This window comes from Haliaeetus albicilla, chromosome W (assembly GCF_947461875.1).
Source record: "Haliaeetus albicilla chromosome W, bHalAlb1.1, whole genome shotgun sequence".
Lineage (NCBI taxonomy): Eukaryota > Metazoa > Chordata > Aves > Accipitriformes > Accipitridae > Haliaeetus > Haliaeetus albicilla.
In genome coordinates, this window is record NC_091515.1 from 991905 (window position 1) to 1013587 (window position 21683).

The following is a 21683-nucleotide window of genomic DNA, read 5'->3' on the forward strand; positions in this document are numbered from 1 at the left end:
AAAAGACATTGTTAAACATGGTTGTCAAAAACATTGAGAAGTTGCTCTAGTTGTTCCTTAAGAAAACCTCTCTGTTGTTTATGTGGTGGTAGGTTCATTTGGGGTTTTCCTTTTTTCTTCTTGCTCCTTACCCTTTCTTTAATCCTCTTTATTTCATCTCTTTAAAAAAAAAAAAAAAAAGGAGAGATTCTGCTGTCAAAGGAATTAACCTTCGTAACAGTTCAGCTCCATCTTCCTCTATAGCAGCTTGCCCTGAAAATAGGATGCCTTTGGGAGGGTATTGTTAGATAAACGGTATCTCATGATATATTTTCTTCTGCCTAATTGCTAATGTTTGCAGAAGTGGATGGTACTACAAAGTGTTCTCTTTAGATTTCTTCTTGCCTGTAAAAGAATGACAAGGATATAAAAGTATATAAAGTAAAAAATATATCACAGGAAAAGATTATGTGCCTGGTCTGAGTAGCATACAAGACTTCTTGCTGATTGTGAATTTCCTTTCAATTTAATGCTTAATGTGTATTGTTTCACTTCTGTAGGGGTACTGCATATCACTCCAGTAATTGCTGATCAAGCATTCACAGATAATGTAAAGTAATAACTTGTAACTTTTTTTAGTAATTTGTAAAAAAGAAAAGTGAACGTTTCTAAATACGTGTTCTCAAACTGAATGGTTTTTAAACCTTGCATCAAAATCTCTCATAACTAAAATTTGATGTTACATGTACTTATGAAGAATTTAAAAATTGGTATTCATGAACAGATTTCTTTTTTATCATTGCATAATTTGCCCATGTCTCCTAGGTAAATCAGAACTTTGTAGGGATACTTGATTTTTTTGGCTAGAATTTCAGTAAGGGAGCAATCCGCTTAGAAATATTGGTGCTCTCAGGAAATTATTTTCGCCATGTTCTGCGTGTTTTCATGTTACCTCAAGGCAATTGTGCCTTGCAAATCATAAGCCTGTCTGACAGCTGTACTAACAAACACATGTAAATGAGAACTCTAATGTGACAAAACACTTTCCTAGAGCTGTCGTCTTAGGTGGTATTCTCCAAGCAATCCTTGGTGTAATATTACTCCTTAAATGAGATTGTCTATTGTTCTACCAAAAGTATAAACACAGTTAGTTATGTGGTGTATTACATTTTGCCTAAATCATGTGTCACAGTTCAGTGCTTAGCTAGTTGCTGTAGTGTGCATGTTACTTTGCATTGGTGAATCTAATATGTTAAACTTTGCTGTGATGAGTATCTGTAGAACCCAGAATTATGCTGTTAAATGCAAAACCAAGTTTTTTGGAGGTTAAGTATTTTAAAATCATAGCTAGCTCTATCCTATCAGGCAAATGTAAGCAGGGTGCAAATCCAGCTGAGTATTTCTCACTTAAATGAACTGCAACAGTGCAGGTCACTTGAATTTCTAGCAGTTCAGCTACTTTCTAACTGTTCCACGGCATGCATTGCACTTCACTTTATATGTGAACACTTACATTTTTAATTACTGTGAAATCCTCTGTCAAACTATGGAGATGTCAAAAGACAAAGGTTCAGCTTGTTAGCTTTGGAGCCCTAAACACACTGAAAATCATTCAAGTAACAACTTCAGGTCTGCTTAATTAGATTGGTTTTGAGATGAACACACCACCTTGTATTAAAAGTTAATCTTGTAGGAGGTGGTGTCTTACCCCTATGAATCAAGTCCTGATTATGTTCAGGACTGTATGAGCCAAGCAGGAATTCCATTTGACCTGTAAGTGGTAGGCTGAAATGCTATTTTAGGATATGCTTGACCCAAACTGGGCTGCTCTTGGCTCCAGGGAAGTATCTTCATTCTCTCACACAGCTGTGTGTTCCTTTTCTTTGCTTACCTTCTATATACTGAGCATGCGAGTTGCAAGCTAAGCCTTCATTTGGATGCTGGGAGGGGGATAAGTATTTTTTGCTTAGAATAACATTGTTGCAAGAGCTAAGGGAAGTGGCATACAGGAAAAGGGTTGTATTCTCTCAGCAGTCTGTTTTTGGATTCTGTTTGTACCATGAAGCTATACCCTGAGTTGTTGTAAGCAGTAATTTTCAGGCTAGTGTGTGCTTTTTTTCAAGAGTGGTATATTATTGTTTGGGACCTAGTAGATGCCTTTAAGGAGGGTATTTTTGGGTCGTTATCCTAAAAGTTCCTTTAGTTTCTTAGGTCTGGACTGTTCTATGGCTGTACACTGATCTTGAATTTGTACTGTTATGGTGTGAGATGTTGATGCTCTGTCTTCAGGCCTTAAGATATGAAATACTTGATTTTTAGCCTGACTTACTGTGCTTCAATTGGATTTGGTTTACTTTAGTCGCAGGCAAAAAATTCTGATTATCTGGAAATTGACACAGATTATTCTGCCTCTGCAAGAATACCGCCTTTTAAATGGCTTGGAGCATGGATAGCAGTCTGCTTTAGTCTGAGAATGTATATATGCTAAAACTTTTAGTTGGACCCTTTACAAAAGAGCTGAGCAGTAAACCAAACTGGTTCATCATGAATAGTGTTGCTTTTGTTTTCTGCTGTTCTGTGTTTTTGCCAAAGTATATGGAAAAAGGAGTGGGAAAAGGTTTCATAAAGTTAATTTGTATACAATGCTGAAAAAGAAGTAAAATAAGACTAGCTTTGCATATAAAGCCTGGTAAGAACTGTAGTGGTGGTCTTTCAACGTGTTCTGCAATATGTAGTATATTTTTGGGGAGGCCCATATCTGGGTGGTTTGGTTTGGTTTTTTTTTCCCTGTTAAGTTGATCATAGCTCCAGTCTAATGTCAGTTTGTGTTGTGGTGTGACTTCGATGCTGTAGTCTTGTTTATCAAAAGTATATCTGAAAATTCTCCCTGTGCCCAGTTTCTTATTCTTGAAATGGCAAGTGTGTGTTCCAGGGGTGCAGGATTTGAATGGAGGGGAGAAATGTTGTTCAGTTATGAACTGAATGCATCTGAGTACTATAGTATTCGTAGTTTGTGTTTGTAATGTCTTTTGATATAAACCCCTGAGGTTTTCTGTGTGTCTTGTTATTTTAATCTGTTGAATGAAGAATTTCATTCATTCCAATGCTTACTAATCCCAGATGAGTTCATGGTGCACTTATCATGCACTCAGCAATGCTCTTGCTTTTACTTTCAGATGGATTTAATGCCATTTATCAATAAAGCCGGCTGTGAATGTCTTAATGAGAGTGATGAGCATGGATTTGATAATTGTTTACGTAAAGACTCTACCTACTTGGAATCAGACTGTGATGAGCAGGTACAGTAGATATTTTTAAGTGAGATATTTTCAATGATGGTCTAGTCTGCAAGCATTTGTTTTAAGAACTTGTCTACTTTACAATGTTATGGTAGTGTAAGTAAGAGTGGGAGATGGTAGTAGGATGTAAGTAAAATTAGTATAAAAAGGTGGTTGTAGCATTTCCAGTTTCACATCCCTTTATGTATGGAAAAAATTCCAAATGGAGTAGCGTTTGCTGACATTTTAAAGTGACAGACTAGTGCATGTGTGGAATATGGTGAAGGTAAGTTCTTAATTTTATTTCAAAGCTCAGGCTTATTTGTAGTTAATTATTGTGCTATGTTTGTTTTTAAGAATGAAGAAACCAGTGTTCAACAGCAACTTTTTTTTTTCTCCACAGCTGCTTATTACTGTAGCTTTTAGTCAACCTGTCAAGCTTTATTCTATGAAACTTCAGGGGCCAGATAATGGTGAGTGAAGTGTCAGTTTAATCATATCTTTGAGACTAAAGCTTTGCCCATGTTTAGCTGAATTTTCTAAAAAATGACAATGTTGTCCCTGGAACCTTTTACCTTCTGAGAATCCCACAGCAGCTTCAGTAGATTTGTTGTAAATGAACTACATAACAAATTATCGCATTAATTTTTCACTGACCTTGTGCATGGGTATTGGGTATGATGCAAATATAAATATTTACTGTAGTTTGATATGCTGCAAAGAGAAACTTATGTTTAATTCAAGAATTCGTGTGAGAGCTACTGAAAGGTACGGTTTAGTTTTTATGGTAAGTGAGTTTACATTATAAAATTACATAAAATGTTTAGGTGTTATATGACACAGCAAAACTATTATTTTTAGACTTTTTATTGGATTTATTTTTTTGTGGAATTCTGTATCTGACACATAGACGAGTAGTGCAACTTTGGATGTCCTTCAGTATCCAGGGTGGTGATGTAGGATTGGCAGATAAGACACTAGAACTGTAGAAGCTTCTGCCTTCCTTGAGTGCTGTCTAGAGACTGTGATAAGTGAGCGCTTCTCAATCAGTGTTTTGAAAATGTATTTGAACAATGGAATACCACTTCTATATTTTAACACAGGGCAAGGTCCAAAGTACATAAAAATCTTTATCAACCTTCCTCGATCTATGGATTTTGAAGAAGCAGAAAGAAGTGAACCAACTCAAGCCCTGGAACTGACACCAGATGATATTAAAGAAGATGGTATTATCCAGCTTCGCTATGTAAAATTTCAGAATGTTAACAGTGTAACTGTAAGTAAAGTTTCTGTTCTGAGGTCTGTGCAGTCTGAAAACTTAATAGGTTTTTAAAGCACTGTGCATGTTTATTGATTTCATTGCAAATGTCCTTAATTTCTCTCTGCTGATTGCATACTTTGTGTTTATGCTAAAAGTATTTCAGGAATTTAAGGTGAGACAAGGCTGTCTGCATGCAATGTCTCTTTTGGCCTAAGGTTTACTTTCACCCATTGATGAGGTAGTGTGCTGTTTAATACAACATGAGTTTTTACTAACACGGCGTCTTCATTTGAAGAGTTGAGGAGACAAGGAATCCAGTTCCTCAGTAATCTGATTGCAGAAATGACAGATTTCTCTGAGTATCAAGTGAAGTACTTGTAATGTCTTTAAACTCAATACCTGCTTTCTGTGAGGGTTCTTAAATGCTGTAATCAAATCACCTTTGTCTTTTAATGAGCTCTCCAATTCTCTTGCTTAAGAGACTTTCCACAGATTTCACATAGGGTTTTTGACTGCTAAATGCAGGTGCGGATTCCCCTCTTAGATTTTGAAAAGAAATGTTCTAGTGCAATATGTGTGATGACTAAATTGATGCTGGAATTGCGTTATGCTTGGCATCATCCTGGTACTGCGTTAGCCCCGTTTCCTGCAGTATTGTGTTGAACTGTTTTTCCAATATGACCCCTGAATTCTTTTCTATGGAAATGCTTTTTGTGGCCTGAATTACACTTTTGCAAATGTATGGACTTATAGTTGATTGAATTAAGCTATATTTTAGTGGGCCAGCCACAGAAGTCACCAGCTGCTTATGAGTTACAAGTAACTCCAGAACATTGATTCACCCTCAATCTTTTTATCACACTTTTTCCTCTCTAAAAAGGTTTCTGGTAAATTTCTAAATTACTATTTGTGGACTGCATTTTAGATCAGTTGGCTACTTTCATGTTTAGCCATGTTTTACTAGCAATTATTTTAAAGATAATGGGAGGTGAACCTAAATAACTCCTTTTCATGTCTGTTATTTCTGTGGAGTTACCTTTGTGACCAACTTTATCCTCTGCCAAATGAAACGGAGATCAGTCACAGAGGCTTATATTCTACAAAGCTGTGCTGACAAGTACAAGTTCCGTATTTGTTCTTTAATAAAATCCTGTGTCAGCTTTAGACAGGATGATGTGCAAACATTAGACAAGTGATAAGGTGATTAAATAGATGTTCTGCTTGTTTGCACTGTTTGCATGTGGACACTGCAGTAGCACTCCCCTAGTTTCCTAGCTAAACCTGGATTCTGTATTTAAGACTTCTGAAAATGAGATGGCCAGTCATCTTGTCCACCACTTGGCTTTTTGGTGCAGGTGATGAAGGTCTGCTTGCTTACGTAGTCCCGCAGATAAAATTCTTCCATTTGTTTCCTAATGAACTGGAGGAGGCGCAGTTGTCATACCACTGTTGTTTAACCCCATCCAGCAACTAAGCCCCACGCAGCTGCTTGCTTGTTCCCCACCCCGAGGTGGGATGGCGGGGAGAATCAGAAGAGTGAAAGTGAGAAAAAAAAGTGAGAAAAAAGGAATTAATTCCCTACTTCCCATCAGCAGGCAGGTGTTCAGCCATCTCCAGGAAAGCAGGGCTCCATCATGTGTAATGGTTACCAAGTAACAAATTGTCCTGCTTTTCTGCCATGTATAGTCAGAAATACTTACTGAACACTTCCATGTCAGTATTAGTAAGTTTATACTTCATTTATGTGTATCACTGGTAGGTTTGTTAGTTTTAACTTACCTGGTTTATTAATTCTATACCCTGTAGTTTCTAATCCATATAATTCAGCATATGGAAATCTGTTTTTCCCCGTTTGTTGTGTGCTTCTCTTCATTACTGCTACTTCAGAGGCACTTTTTTTCTGTACTTGTTGAACTTTTCATATCATTACTGAGACAGAATCTTTGAACACATTGCAGTTCACCTCTTAAACAAAAGTCAGTCCTTGACATGGTCTCTGTTTCTTACTGTGAGAAGAGTACTTTCTTCAGCATTTCAACCCTCACCTTCCATACATCTTGTTTGTATAGGAAAATATAGTCTTCCAGCTTCAGGGAAGCCACTTGCAGAGGTGAATGTGCTGGTTTAGATCAGCAATCCATCTTGCTTATCACGCACTTGCAAGCATCTGGTGTCGTCAAAAAATTTTTTTAGTATGGGGCAAGCAGGTAGTGATGCATACCCTCCAGTATTTGGCACAGGCAGTTTCTGAGGCAGAAAGGGCATTTTCATAGATACTGGCTATGGCTTGTGGAAAGGGTGTGGTGCATGCTATCCCTTGCCCACCTGTTGTCCTCCTCCTTTCTTTCCTCTGCTTCTGATGCCACTACTTTCTTTCTTTCTCATTCCTCCTTTCTCCATGCTCACAATAAAGTGTGGAAATATCCACAAACACCTCATTGCTCTTATAACTCCAAGTTCCTTACTAATACTATTTCATGCAAAAAAAATGTTCTTTCACTTGTCCACTTTAAAAAGTATAGTGGTTCCAGCAATAATTCTGTAGTTCATATTTCAAAAGAAGCTTGATTTGTTTGAAACCCTAAAATAGCTTGATAAGATCTAGTATTCATGCTGTAAAACATGTAATTATGGAAACTATAGTAGTAAACTACACGTGAATAGTCTTAGGGGCTTCAGCAAACATAGTTAAATTGATATTTAACTTAATTTCCAGTCAGATTCTAGTGAACTGTGACTTCTTAAAGCCTGGTTTTGCTTGCTGAATGTGGTCTCAGGTTGGAAGTAGAAGCTGGGAAAGTCCAAACTGTGTGGGTTTTTTAACAAACTACCAGGAAAGTAATGGCATTCTATATAATCATTATTTTAAATAAGAGGACAATAGCTTCTCTAAAGGCTACAGAGGCCTTTATAATTGGAAAAACTGTTAATTTGGTTGGTTCAAAAATCTTGGGCACCTAAGTTTTTTTGTATTAATGGACAGTTTATCTTAACTCTTGTGTTTGGGATTTTTTTCTTTAGTTGTTTGTCCAATCCAATCATGGTGATGAAGAGACAACAAGAATTACATACTTCACATTTATTGGAACTCCAGTCCAAGCGACAAATATGAATGACTTCAAGCGAGTGAGTCCTCTTTCTTAAAAACACTTTTGAATCTTTTAAACCTACTCAAAAGTAGGTTGACAGAAAAGATACACTTGGTTGTTACTACAATTCCACAACTTAAGGTAGTTTTGGCGTCCAAAAGAAAATGTGTAACTTTATCTTACAGATCTTTGGTCTTGCTTACAAGTTTTTGTTCACCAACTTTTGTAAAAATTTTGGGGTAAGAATGTACATATGAAAACTTGAGGGACTGTCAAGTTACATACACTACAGACAATGTTGTTTTTTTAACAGCTGTGAGATTTATGTCTTGATTTTGAAACTTGCTTTCTGATGTTCAGGAAGTAGAGAAGCAATTGCATGTACAAATTAGACTCCTTGTGATTGACTTGACTTATGCTTTGAAGAATTTTATTCACTGGGCAACATTAAGCTTGAGATCTGAAAAATATTTGGTCACAAGGTGTCTTATAAACATACCTGCTTTTTAAAGAGGAAATGAAGCAAACAGCTTGTTACAGTATGACTTTAGACGCTAGTGTTGAACAATAAGGCACTCTTTTTTTTTTTTTGAGAATGTGAAATGGGTTTGAAAGGATTGAAGCTTTTAAAGCGACTTGCAGCTTCTTCAAAATATAATATGTCTGTTTTAAAATAAACTGCTTTAAAACTTAGCCTTTGTGAAAGGGCAAATACTGCTGTAACACTTGCCTACAAACCAATAACATTGAAAGCACCACAGAATTTATTATCCAAAAACCCTATAACTTTGGAAGGTTAAAAACGCTAACACTCACCAACATGTCACGTACTTGGAATTTTTAACACCAAAACTTGATCTTCTACATGTAAAGCTTAGTATCTTTGCAGGTAATAATGAAGTTAATAAATAGAAGTTTAATGGGTTTTGCTCGCTTTCAGTGAAACTTGAAGTCACTGGAACAGTTGTTCTAATGTACTAAAATTAACTGGATATCAATTTTAGACCCCCTAATGTAGCACTTCCAATTCTCCCAAAACTAGAAATACGTTAATTGATTTACAGTCTGCTTGCATTTTTTGGTTTGTACGGCTTTTTTGTGAATACTGATGGTATTAGGGCATCCCCTGCAATGAGTTTTGCAACTACTATTTTAACATCATTAATCTGCAGTACTTTCTGGTATTGTGAGGGGGATGGGACCCTGACTCAGTATTTGATCTCTGTTTCACTTTCAGTTCTTTGTAAAGTATGTGAATTAGTTTTTGCTTTCAAAAGTACTGAAAATTTACTTTCAACAAGTGCACTCTTTAAACCTGAGCTTCTGATTGTTAAACTAGTGATTTTTTTTTTTATTTTATTTTATTTTTAAAATTGATAATCCTGATTGGGATGCACCTCCATAAAGCAATTCAGGTATTTTGTAGAATGTTACGTGTATTTGAGACTAGTGCTGAGCCTGCACAACATGTTCCCTACAGTATTTTAAGTTGCATAGATAAAACATTAGTTTGGACACAGTATTGAAGTACTACCTTAGCCTGAAACTCTCTGCTGTAACAGTCTGAGCTCCAGTCAGTGTTTGTGTAGGGAGTGGGTTTTTTAATTCACACATGCCCTCACACAACCCTTTAACAGCATTAAAAATAGTGTGGGTCTCCAGGCATCTCAGCCCTCTACTGTAGTTAGAGGGGATTTACAGATGTCTCTCCATTCTAGATGCACTGTGGATGCTTGGAAGCTGCTACACGGCCTGGTGAATACTATGCCAGTTAACAATTTTGGTTTCCTTAAAGTTTGCAGGTGAACGCCTTGGCACTGTCAAGGAGTGTGCCTTTGTGTCTTGTGAGATCTGTTTAAATCGAAGGGGAGGGGGCGCAAACCTACAACTGCACAAGACAGTCCCATGGTGTTAGCATTGTGCTGGTAATGTCAGGATGTTAAGGAACTGGTCAGAACGGCCTTAAATAGCGGAGCAGGCATTACTGGGTTATGAAGTGGCTGATCTTGTCTCAATTCAGATACTCATAGACACTATATGTAATATTCCTATTTTCCCTCCTGAACACGTAGTTTTAATATTGGGCTGTTAAAATATTTCATCATAACAAATGGGATGTGTAGTCTGGCAGAGTTGCAGTGCTCTTAGGAATTTTAACTTTTGTTTCCTCTCTTCCAGTGATCCTGTCAGTTATGAAACCTTAATATAGCGTTGGGCATTAATTATATTTAGGTTTGTAGATTAACTGGGAAACCTTATCTTTCTTTTCATCTCCTTGGGTAGTTACCTACACTACTACTACTCACTGCTTTCATCTGTCTCATTCCCTTATCTCAGTCAGTCTCTACTGTTCATATTTTTTATCTAATTATGATAAAAATAGTATTGTCATAAGATTAACAAGATGGGGAATGCTTTTTTTTCCTTGAGTTTGAGAAGTGTTTGTAAGAATCTGTTAAATACCTTATTTGAAGGGCTTGAATTAGCAAGTAGACATAATGTGATTCCAGTCATGTTTCTATGATTGATCACATCTATGCATGTTCAGTTTCAAAGTAAAAAATAAAACCAACACATTGGTTTGAATGACTTCTGCTAAGGATCAGGCTAATGTATTTTGCTTCCCAATTAGGGTGGGGTCTGAACGCATGCTTTTAGTTACAGAAGCTTCCTGCTCAGCAGTTAATTGTTAAAGGTGCATAACTGCAGGTCCCATGTCCTGCAGGCAGTTGAGGAATACTTGTGTTTGCTTGTGTGGTGCTCTGCTAACACCAGCAGGGCTGTAAGAAGAATCATCTCTTCTTGATCAGGGAGTCAGTTCATGTGTTTAATATAAATTGTTTCCAGTACTTATACTATCAAATAGAAAGCTGGAATTCATCTACTCTGAAAAATAACAGAAGTACTAAGCAGGTGTAGTTAAGTCAGTCCTTTGTTAGTGATTTTGGCCTCACGTTAGTTTGGACATATATAGAATCACACAACAGCCCAGGTTGGAAGGGACCTCAGAAGACCACCTGATCCAACCTTGCGTGGAAGCAGCAGCCTAGATGACATTATCTAGCACCCTGTCCAACTGCATTTTGAAAACCTCCAGCAATGGGGACTCTGCAACATCCCTGTGGAGGTTGTTCCAGTGATTAACTGGTCTCACTGTAAAAAAAAAAAAAAAAAAAAAAAAAAACGTCTTTCATTTTCTTGCATGTAGTTGGTATTGCTGGATTGAGTGAGTAAAGTTATAAAAGCTGCTTTCAAACTTGTTTTAATATGTTGTACGTATCCTGCTCCTTGCACAACTTGATTTTTACCCTCTGGGAAGGAGGGAAGTCTTTGAAGTGATGGAAAAGGGGGACATGACGGAAAAAAATTCTGCTTAAAACTGACTGCAGTGTAGTGAGTTAAGCACAGAGTAGTGGGGAGACACCTGTTTGCTTTGCTTAAATGAAGAGGCCCTCAACAGCAGAGAACCTGGATGAATATTCCCTTCCTCTAAGTATTTAATATATTCTGAAATGCTTCTGGAAAAGCTTGATTTATAGGCATGTTTGTTTTAAAAAATATCCTTAACAGTAAAGTGTTTATGCTGCTGTTTCTTGGCCACACAGGGTCTGACTTATGGCATAAATGATCATTCAAACTACTATAGTAGACTGCATTTGAGTTGTAGTAGATTGCATTTGCTATTTGCTTCTGATGCTCAGTTGGACTAGTTTGTTGGGCAGACAGCTAAAAGTGTAAGTTTTGTGGTTTTTTTACTATTGATTGATAGCTTAGAATTAGGTAGGTTCCTGTGAATCTTGTGATGAACTTGTAAACATACCTTTATTTTTGGAAGAGCATGCAACTGTTGATGTCCAATATAGTTCTTGTTTATTTCTGGTATTAATGAATAAAACATACTGCTGTTCAGTTTTGAGGTTGGGGCGTAGATGAATATTGACAGGTTGTGGGATATTTTTTTTTGTCCCCTCTCAAAAAGGCTTTCTTTCTACTCAGAACTGCTTATTTGCACTACATGCTGCTGCTTTTTTTTCTTGTAACATCTTGTTTGTTTGTTTTTCAGCTTAACTTCCCATTTCTAAAGAACTAAAAAGGCAGAAGAAATTAAAAAGTAATAATAAGATTGAAGTGGTCTTGCACTACTCCCTTCCTTGCTCCCTCTGCTCATCTAGCATCTCTTTCACCCTTTCCACAATCTCAGCACTGGTACAAGAGCCACCTTCTCTGCACCTTCTACCATCAGGAAAAGCCTTCTCTACCTTCTGACTCATCAACTCATCTTTCCCCTCCACTCCCTGCTCCAAATCTTACCTTAAACACTTCTCTTTACCTTTCAGTCTTACCAAATTTGTGTCCCACTGTTATCCTGAACTTGACATTCTAAAGGCATACCATACAGTACTTCTACAAATCATTTTCTGTAATTAATTTTTCAGCCTGTATTGAATTTTGTAAAGCTGTTTGAGATGCAGCTTGTGAAATGCTCTATCAAGACTTGACTTTTTTTAGTGTCTTAGTGGAGCTTAGTGTTTTTCTTTGTTGTGACCCTTCCATAAGTAGTAGGCAAGCCAGAATGGGCTGGAAAGTACTACTCTTTATTGTCCCTCTGGTGGCACTGGGCACCTGCTCAGGGAAGACACAGTGAAGAGTTGGTGAGTGTTTGTACATATGTGGCCTGATTAGGGCTCTCCAACAGCATCCTACTAATTTTACTTGCTCAACCTCTTTATATATATTTAAAACAAACAAAACCAACTCTGCTCCAGAAGGTTCAGTAATAAAGTGTTTTCAGTCCTCCTCTTGGTAATGAACCATAGAGTTGGTTGTGTTTTTGTCACTGTCAGGCTCTGGACTGATGCTTGGGAAAAAGCCAAACAATTGAAGAAAAGCTAGCTCCAAACCCGACATCTTTTGTGCAGGAGTTACAGGCTGTAACCACTACCTTAGAATGCACTAGATGGCAGTTTTTTCTGTAAAAGGAAGGAAAACGGATCTACTTCTGAGAAAGGAATAATGACAATTGTTTGGTTTAAATAGCCCATTTCCTTTTGGGAAGGTGGAGTGGGATGGTCAGAAAATGGGGGTTTGACCTGTGATGACAAAATATCCACATCAGTGTGATTGATTTTCACAGATAATACATATGGGCGAGTTGTCAATTTCTGCCTCAGACTGGTATAGCAATATTTTTAATTCATGTTCCACACTTGCTAACATCTAATCTTTAATCTTTTAACTGTGTTTTTTCTTTTTTTTTAATTTTTTTTCCTTAATCTGTGTGCGAACACAGTTTGGTGCTTTGGAAACACACAAAGAATAAATATTGCTTCTTGACAAGTTTAACTTTTTTTTTAACTTGATTAATTGGATCTTAATGCAAGTGATGTGGCTTCTGATTTTTTTTCTTCTTTCCTCATGTTGTCAAATTGGAATTTTCCTGACCTTAAGCCTTAGGTTGAATTTACAGCTTGGTGAAATGCTCCTGGTCAAGGGTTCCTTGGAGGTGAAAATGGTCTTTAAAAGTACTTTTCATCAGTAGATATCAATTACTTTGTGACAGTGATGACTCAGCTGACCAAAAGCAGCTGCATAGTGAAAAATTCTCCCTCTTGAAATCTGACAAGAAATGAAAGAAGGAGAAGGATCAGGAAGAATACTTCCAGTGGGTCCATGAGAATTCCCAAGTTCAGGGCTGTGGATGTTTTGGGTTTTTTGTTTGTTTTGTTTCTTCCCCCTGGTCCTGTTGTTCACTATTGACTGTATGAATCTTGTGTGGTATATTGTCACTTAACTACAGAGGTAATTAATACTTAACACATTTGCTATAGCAGTCAATTGGTTAGAATACAAGAAAGGTTTGCTTCTTCGTTTTCAGCATTATTATGAGTAGTAGTGGGAAATTCTATGCTTCATTAGTGTAATCTTCAAATCTCTGTTCATGTGAATTCTCATGACACCTTATCAGAGCCATAAGTGCTGCTCCAGTTAGATGGAAATGAATTGGGAATCAGTGCCTTGCCCAAAGTCCCTCCTGCAGTTTGAAGTTTTAAACTTTAAGACTTATTTTCTTTTTATTTTGATTTGGCTTATAAATGGATATTTTTTCAAGGGTCTGCAAGAGCACTAGAATTATGTCTGAAGCTTTTCAGAAAGGTGACTAAAATGGCATCGTTTCCTGCTCTCAGGATTTTGTGTTCAGTTATCTTAAGGAAGGGGACTGGATACCCTTCTGCAGTGAACTACGCTAACTTTATACTTGCACAGCAGTATATACAGAATGCTGGAGTTGCACTTGCTGTTGGCTGGCAAATCAACTCACCAAAGTCTGGTGGCAGTGGTGATCTTTTCTGAAAAGGGAAGCACTAAGCTGACTCTGATTCCAGGTGGAGTTTGCAGAATTGGAGATAGAAGGAGACTTGGTAAGGAATAATGTTTTGACAAAGAATAACTGAAAATCAGGTGACTTCCAGATTTCTTTATAGGTTTGAGCTGCATTATAAGATAAATGTTCTCAGTTAGGTAGATGGCAAGGATGCCAAGGGAAATGAAAAACTTCTATTTGAGCACCCAGTGGTTCTCTTCCCACTACAATATTTTATATAGTGTATTAAGGTTGAATGCTTGGTATATAACTGTTGTGGTTTAACCGCAGCCAGCAATTAAGCACCAAGCAGCTGCTCACTCATTCCCTGCCCCGGCCCCTCCGCCACCCCCTGCAGTAGGATGGGGGAGAGAATAGGAAAAAAAAAAAAGTAAAACTTATGGGTTGAGATGAGAACAGTTTAATAGAACAGAAAGGAAGAAACTAATAATGATGATAACAATAATAAAATAAAAATAATAATAATGATAAAAGAATTGGAATATACAAGTGATGCACAGTGCAATTGCTCACCACCTACTGACTGATGCCTAGTTAGTTCCCGAACAGTGATCCCCCCAACCCCACTCCCCCCAGTTTATATACTGGGCATGATGTCACATGGTATGGAATACCCCTTTGGCCAGTTTGGGTCGCTGCCCTGGCTGTGCCCCCTCCCAACTTCTTGTGTCCCTCCAGCCTTCTCGCAGGCTGGGCATGAGAAGCTGAAAAATCCTTGACTTAGTCTAAACATTATTAGGGACAACTGAAAACATCAGTGTGTTATCAACATTCTTCTCATACTGAACCCAAAACACAGCACTGTACCAGCTACTAGGAAGACAGTTAGCTCCATCCCAGTTGAAACCAGGACAATAACAAACTTTTAAGTGTGGTCTGTTCTGTTGCAGTTACTGTCTTCTAACTTTTCCCAAAATGAGACTGATGCTTTGCTGTCTGTATAAGTAGTAAAGATAAGGTTTCTTGTGTGGTTCGTATCCCTCTTAACCCTGTAGAGGGATTCACAGCTTCTGCAAGTGCTACAATAATGCATGCTTATATGCATTAACTTTGTTGAAAATTCAGTTGCACTTGTTTATTTTGAGACTTACTTTAAAAAATACTTGGCAGGACTTTTTTGGTTAAACATTATTTCTGTTTTTTTCTCTTATCAGGTAGTTGGCAAAAAAGGAGAGAGCCACTAGGACGCAAAAGACACTGGAAGGCCTTAACACAATCAGAGATCTTCACTTTTATCTACAACTCCTGGATAATTGCTTGACCATAACCAGAGACTGTCAATCTGTTTCATTTAATGCCATTACCAATAAATCATTGCTTTTGTTGAGATGGAGTTTCCCTAGCGTGTTTCTGTTGTAATCCTCGTACATGTATTTGTAAATAAAATTCATTACTTTTGCCAAGTTTAATTTTGTTATTCTAGTAACTGGTCTTCCTTTGTTCCATTTAAACTTCAAAACTCAACTGGCTTATCTTTAGAAACAGAAGACATAATGTAGTTTGCATTTGTTCAGAGAGTTTGTAGTGTCAAATATAAGTGAAACATAGATGGCCTTCAGAGGCCATCTAAAAATAAAATCCGAGCTGCTTTATTACAAGACCAAGTGAACTTAGGATCATTGTTCCCATGAAAGACAGATACTTTTCAGATAGGAATAACTTCACCTGTTTTGGAAATTTCCATTTCCCTACCCACCTCAAAAAGCGTAGGGGGAGGAAGCATATTTAAAGTTACCATTCCATTAATGTGCAGATTTGTTGGAAATGGAATGCTGATGCGAGCTGTTTGGCACTGAGAATTCTTGAGTTATCTGAATGTGGAGGTTTGTTTTAATATTAGAAAATATTGACCTCGTTTCCCAGGCAGACTCTAGCAAGCTGTGCAGTTATTTGGATGTTTGTGCACCCCACCTGAACGTAAATTCCTTACTACTTTTGTTGGGTGTTTTTCCTCTCTCTGGATCTTGATAAAGAAATGTTTATTGCAAATACTAATTTTACTTCTTAATTGGAATTCCTGTACTACTTCGGTAAATTTTCTTGGAAGTGTGCCCTAAGTAATTTTAATAAATCGGGCATTGATCAGCACCATATACATATAATACTGTATAAATTCTCAGTAAAACTTGCTAAGTGTTTTAATTGGCATAATTAATTTCTTTGTAAAGTTAAATTTGTTACATTTCTAATTACCATAAATCCCACTAAGGCTTAAATCCTGTCCTAATTGGCATTCCTTCCTTGAACACAGTAGGGTGGTTTTCTTCTGGCTTGGCAGATTTGTATGTTAATACCAAGTTAACTTTCTGTTAGCATAGATATTTTCTCCAAACAGAAAACTGGGGATTGTCTAGAAAAACATTCATTCTGAGAGGCACTTTTTTTTTTCTCACTGTATCACTGCATACTCCAGGATACTCATCTGCCTGTATTCTAGTCAATGGCATGTGATGACGGCTTGGTTTCTTTCATACTTCCATAATGTTTTGCTTCAGTGGGGCGTGTAAGGCATGTAACACACTGTATATAGAATATAAATCATTTTTAAATATAATGGAGGGCAATATGAATAACTGTTCCTGTTTATAATTTTGTACACTAATTACCTTTTGGGTTATTGTTTAAGTGCCTCATCTTAAGTATTGCTTACCTCATAATATTTATACCTGAGAGATTTGATAACCTAGTGATTCACATCTTTGTAAGAGAGTAGTCAAATTTATATTGTTTATGAGACTTCTGTGATTTCCTTGGTTGCATGATGCATACCTTCCGTAATGATACTATGTACATAGATCTAAATAAATGTTTAGAGGTAACTGTCACATGTTTTGCTTAATGGAAAATGGGGTAGAATTACTGACAGTGAGCTAAAAAATCACAAAACTGAAGTTACAATGTAATCCTGTCTTTTAAGTGGCATTACCCTTACATGGTGTTCCTGGGTGCAGGTGGATCTCGCAGGATGCGTGCTTGCAATGCAGCCCCTTCGCCTGGGGTTTTTGAGTTTTGGTCTTAAAAGGAAAAGTCACACTGACCAGTTGATCTGTTTCGTAACTGAGTAGGAGTCTCAAAAGGGGACCATAATGCTGCTTGTGTTCAAATAATGCGGAGGCTGTGATAATTGAAATTTGTTGATAGTCCAAGCTGCAGATGACTAACATTCACTGTTGTGAGGTTAAATGGGTTCCCTGCTCTGTTCGCTAATTTTTATGTATCTTAAGGCTGATGTTTGTTTGGGATAGGCGGGTGAAATAAGCTGTCTTGGTGCTCGTAAGTCTTACTGAGGTAAGTGGCATGTGTGTGCAGTAATTACTTACACGCTTTGATATGCAAGCAGGGTCTGGCACGGCTTGGATAGCAGTCCCGTCCCCCTTCAGCTGGCCCACCCCTTGCTGCTTTGTGTCTAGCAAAGATTGATCTGTTGAACTTTCAGTGAAATACTGAAAGGTTGCGGAAAATCTGTGGGTGCACACGTATTTTATAGCAAATGTCCTGGTTCAACTGGGAACTTAAAGAATAGTTTTACCTGGAACCTTCTCTTGCTTCATTCAGGGTTGGCAAGCTGGTCGGGAGATTTGCTTAGCGTCTTTAAATGCTGAAAAGGCTCTTTAGTCGTGGGGTTCCCCAGGACTGAGCATATTGGCCAGGGTATCAGGCTGGGGACTGCATAGCAGAATTAATCTGCACAGTGATGCCTTAGAGTTTCGCCATGTAAAATGTTCCTGCGTGGATGCGTTGAAAAGGCTGAGAAGGGGGACTTGAATTGCTAGCAGATATTGTACCCTGGGAGCCTTTGATGTAGGCTTGTCTCGTCTTCATCCTTTGTTACTTGTGTATTGAGATTAATAAGCACGTATTACTAGAGAGCTGCTGGACTTGATCTAAAGGCTGCTAGAGAGAGCAAATACAGCACTAGGAAAGTTGTTTATTTTCATGTTCATAGTCCTCAATGTTTTTATTTCTGATAAGAGTTTGAGGTATTGGAAGACTAACCTCTAAATATCATTTGGCTTCTAAATTAATGGAGAAGTAATAATGGTTAGAAGCTAAAGCCTGAAAAAGTGCTTGTGGTCAAGGAGGTACATCTCCAATCTGCTCAATTCCTTCAAAATAACTGCATTTTCTACTTCTCAGTTAGCTGAAGGTGCTTGTAACATTTTGTAGGCAATAGGAGACCTAATGTGACACATCCTCTTAAAATGTGGTGAGGAGGAAATCAAGAGGATGGTCAGAGGTGATAAAGAAGCAGAACTGTGTCGGCTCCTCTCCTCCTTTTTCTCAGGTCGGCTTTGCAGTGCTGGGAGCAATGAAATGGCTCAGTAGCAGACTTGGTAGGTGAAGAACCCGTGGCTGCTCTCCCATGATGCTTCTGTACGAATGTCTTATACGGGGCTTGACTTGGGGGTGAATGTCCTGAGCTAGTTACATCCTATGTAGGGGGAAATACCCTGATGGAACCTGCATAGCTGCTTTTGTGGACGTGGTGCATTTTTAGGTATAGTATTCAAAATACTTTGTATGTGCAAGGAATGTCAGAAGTGATAAAACGAGAGAAGACTTCTAATGTCCAAAGGGTTAACAACTTAACCTGCAGCAAACTCTACTTTTGAAAAAGTTACGTTTTTGGCTTTTTTTTTTTTTTAACAGCCAGTTTGTAACTGAATTTAGAAGAGTATTTTTGAGACATGCCAATAAAATGCCTAGGTACTGACTTGCGTATCAGCACTTTACATAGTATAAAATTCACTTTTGTTAGGGAACATTATTTGTCACTGAATTTAACTCCTAGCCTAGTTTGGCATGAGCTCGGGTGCATTCTGTGCATCTTAACTGTTCACTTCTAGGTCTCTTAAAGTTTTGTTTCTATGATACCAAATTTATCTCTTCCTGTGGCTCAAACTTTGAAGGGTCTTTTCTACTTGGGTATTTCTTAATAAAGTGTCTTCCTTCACGCCATGCATTTTTGCATGCACTGAAAAGAGAGTAACTTGTTCTATGCGTAATTCTCAAAACAAGTATTTCTTTTAAAGTGCAGGAAAGCATTCCCCTGCTTGATACCAGCATGTTGCAAAGGTGGTTTAGAGCGTACATGTAATTTCTTTTTTCCCTGTAGCCTTTAATGACAGAATGGTTGTCTTGATATTGAATCTCCAATAAAGTTCCCTTGAAGAATTGAAGAACATGAGAACATTGAATGATGGAATAACGTTTCTTATTCTTCATGCAGTGGAGAAGAGATCTACATTGTGTAAACTACGCTGTGGATGCACTGTTGCTCCCCTGCCCTCTGCTCTTCCTTACTGCCACCTTCAAGGTGTAGCATGCTTTGTGCCTCAAATAAAGTAAAATATGCAAGGTTGTCATTAAAAAATAAAAATGCATGTACAGAACTGTGCCTGGAGAAAGCTGGATCCCAGTCGGCTGTGTTGAAGAAGCATTTTGCTGCCGTGGTTGAATACCGAGCAGTCCAGATCGTTCTGTGCCTTATCCTTCAGCACTTCGCTGGTGCTGGTTTCCCTTACCTCGATGTTGTTGTCAGGGTCGATGCCAGACTGTGCTCCGAATCGCCAGCCGCAGCACTGTGCTGCGCCAGTTTTACCACCCTCTTTCTGGGGAGCTGCTCTGGGAACGTGCGCAGGAGGCCGTGAGTCTATTCCAGCTACTTCTGGACTATTTTTTGAAAGGTACTTAACATGTTTTACAGATGTCAGAATGCCAGTTTTTATCAGGAAGCTGACCAGGACAGAAGAAATAAATACTTAAATTACCTTTCCGAGTATGGAATCTTGCTAAAAAATGTGTATATAAATTAGTTTGTGTGATAATGTGGTATTTTTTATAAAGCTGTGTTGACTGGCATGAACTGTGTTCCTGCCTCTTGATTATCTTTTGATAATCTTCAAGCTTCTGTTGTTTTGGGTTGTTGGTTTGGGTTTTTGGGGGGATTTTTTTTGGTTTTGTTTTGTTTTTTTTGTATCAGGACTGATGTCAAAGCAACTCCTACTTAATTGGTCTTGAATATTGGCAGAATTTTGAAAGTTTTTCACTTCTTGATTTTTCTTCATTGAAATGCAGGGTATTGCTGAAACAAACCTGGCGAGGGTGCACAGATAATGCACCACAGCACTGTTTAATTTATGTCTTGATGAAATGTTGCTTGAACACAGCTACCTCATGTCTGTGGCTGGCTTAACTGAGATCTTATTTGTTCATACATAGTTCTGGGTGGATACTGCTTTTCTAAGTTTGAGTGGCTACTGCTTTCTTACGATGGCTGACCTTATTTAAAGCTTAAAAGGCAATTTTCTTTTTTGCTTCTTCCTGGAAATGTGTTTGAAGAACCAGACTATGCCACGCAACGGGAGCTGCCCCGGTGGTTCGGCTCAAGCCTCGTTGTTAGTGACAGTGGTTGGGGACAGACTTTTTGGTGGGACTTGTTGCGATGGGACGAGGGGCAGTGGTTTTAAAGTAAAAGAGGGGAGATTCAGGCTAGATATAAGGAAGAAATGTTTTACGATGAGGGTGGTGAGGCATGGGAACAGGTTGCCCAGAGAGGTGGTGGATGCCCCATCCCTGGAAACGTTCAAGGCCAGGTTCGACGGGTCTTTGAGCGACCTGATCGAGTGGAAGACGTCCCTGCCAGTGGCAGGGAGCTTGGACTAGGTGACCTTTGAAGGTCCCTTCCACCCCGACACCCCCCCGGCCCCGTGTAACACCAGCAGGCCGGGCAGCTTGACCGCAGGGCCGCGTTTGCCCTCCTGCCGCCCTGAGGCGCTGTTGGGGCGCCTGGTGCGGCGGGACCCCCCCCCCCCTTGCCCCGGCCGCGGCCCTGACTGACCGCCGTGTGTCCCCCCCCCCCCCGGCCCGGGCCGGCCCTGACTGACCGCCGTGTCCCCCCCCCCCCGGCCCGGGCCGGCCCTGACTGACCGCCGTGTGTCGTCCCCCCCCCGGCCCGGGCCGGCCCTGACTGACCGCCGTGTGTCCCCCCCCCCCGGCCCGGGCCGGCCCTGACTGACCGCCGTGTGTCGTCCCCCCCCCGGCCCGGGCCGGCCCTGACTGACCGCCGTGTGTCGTCCCCCCCCCGGCCCGGGCCGGCCCTGACTGACCGCCGTGTGTCGTCCCCCCCCCGGCCCGGGCCGGCCCTGACTGACCGCCGTGTGTCGTCCCCCCCCCGGCCCGGGCCGGCCCTGACTGACCGCCGTGTGTCGTCCCCCCCCCGGCCCGGGCCGGCCCTGACTGACCGCCGTGTGTCGTCCCCCCCCCGGCCCGGGCCGGCCCTGACTGACCGCCGTGTCCCCCCCCCCCCCGGCCCGGGCCGGCCCTGACTGACCGCCGTGTGTCGTCCCCCCCCCGGCCCGGGCCGGCCCTGACTGACCGCCGTGTGTCGTCCCCCCCCCGGCCCGGGCCGGCCCTGACTGACCGCCGTGTGTCGTCCCCCCCCCGGCCCGGGCCGGCCCTGACTGACCGCCGTGTGTCGTCCCCCCCCCGGCCCGGGCCGGCCCTGACTGACCGCCGTGTGTCGTCCCCCCCCGGCCCGGGCCGGCCCTGACTGACCGCCGTGTGTGCCCCCCGGCGGCCTCCGCCGGCGGCGGTGCCAGCAGGCCGCGGGTCGCTCCCGCCCGCCTCCAGCAGGTGGCGCCGCCGGCCCGGCGGAGCCCGCCCGGCCGGGAGCGGGCGGAGCGAGGGCCGCT

At 40.2% G+C, this 21683-nt stretch overlaps 1 protein-coding gene across 5 annotated transcripts in view; it reads left to right on the forward strand.

Annotated features, from left to right (window-relative positions):
* Positions 1 to 15398, forward strand: part of TXNL1 (thioredoxin like 1) — a 184971-nt gene extending 169573 nt beyond the window's left edge. For 2 of the 5 annotated variants that reach the window (XM_069774996.1, XM_069774993.1), the window contains 6 exons: positions 3156 to 3278; positions 3661 to 3730; positions 4361 to 4533; positions 7540 to 7644; positions 12742 to 12782; positions 15144 to 15398. In XM_069774996.1, coding sequence (XP_069631097.1) covers positions 3156 to 3278; positions 3661 to 3730; positions 4361 to 4533; positions 7540 to 7644; positions 12742 to 12782; positions 15144 to 15147 — 516 coding nt within the window. In that variant the 3' untranslated portion in view covers positions 15148 to 15398. Of the gene's footprint in view, positions 1 to 3155; positions 3279 to 3660; positions 3731 to 4360; positions 4534 to 7539; positions 7645 to 11670; positions 11719 to 12741; positions 12783 to 15143 lie in introns of all 5 variants that reach the window. The other 3 variants (XR_011322908.1, XM_069774995.1, XM_069774994.1) reach the window with 3 other exon arrangements.
* Positions 15399 to 21683: the final 6285 nt, after the last annotated feature.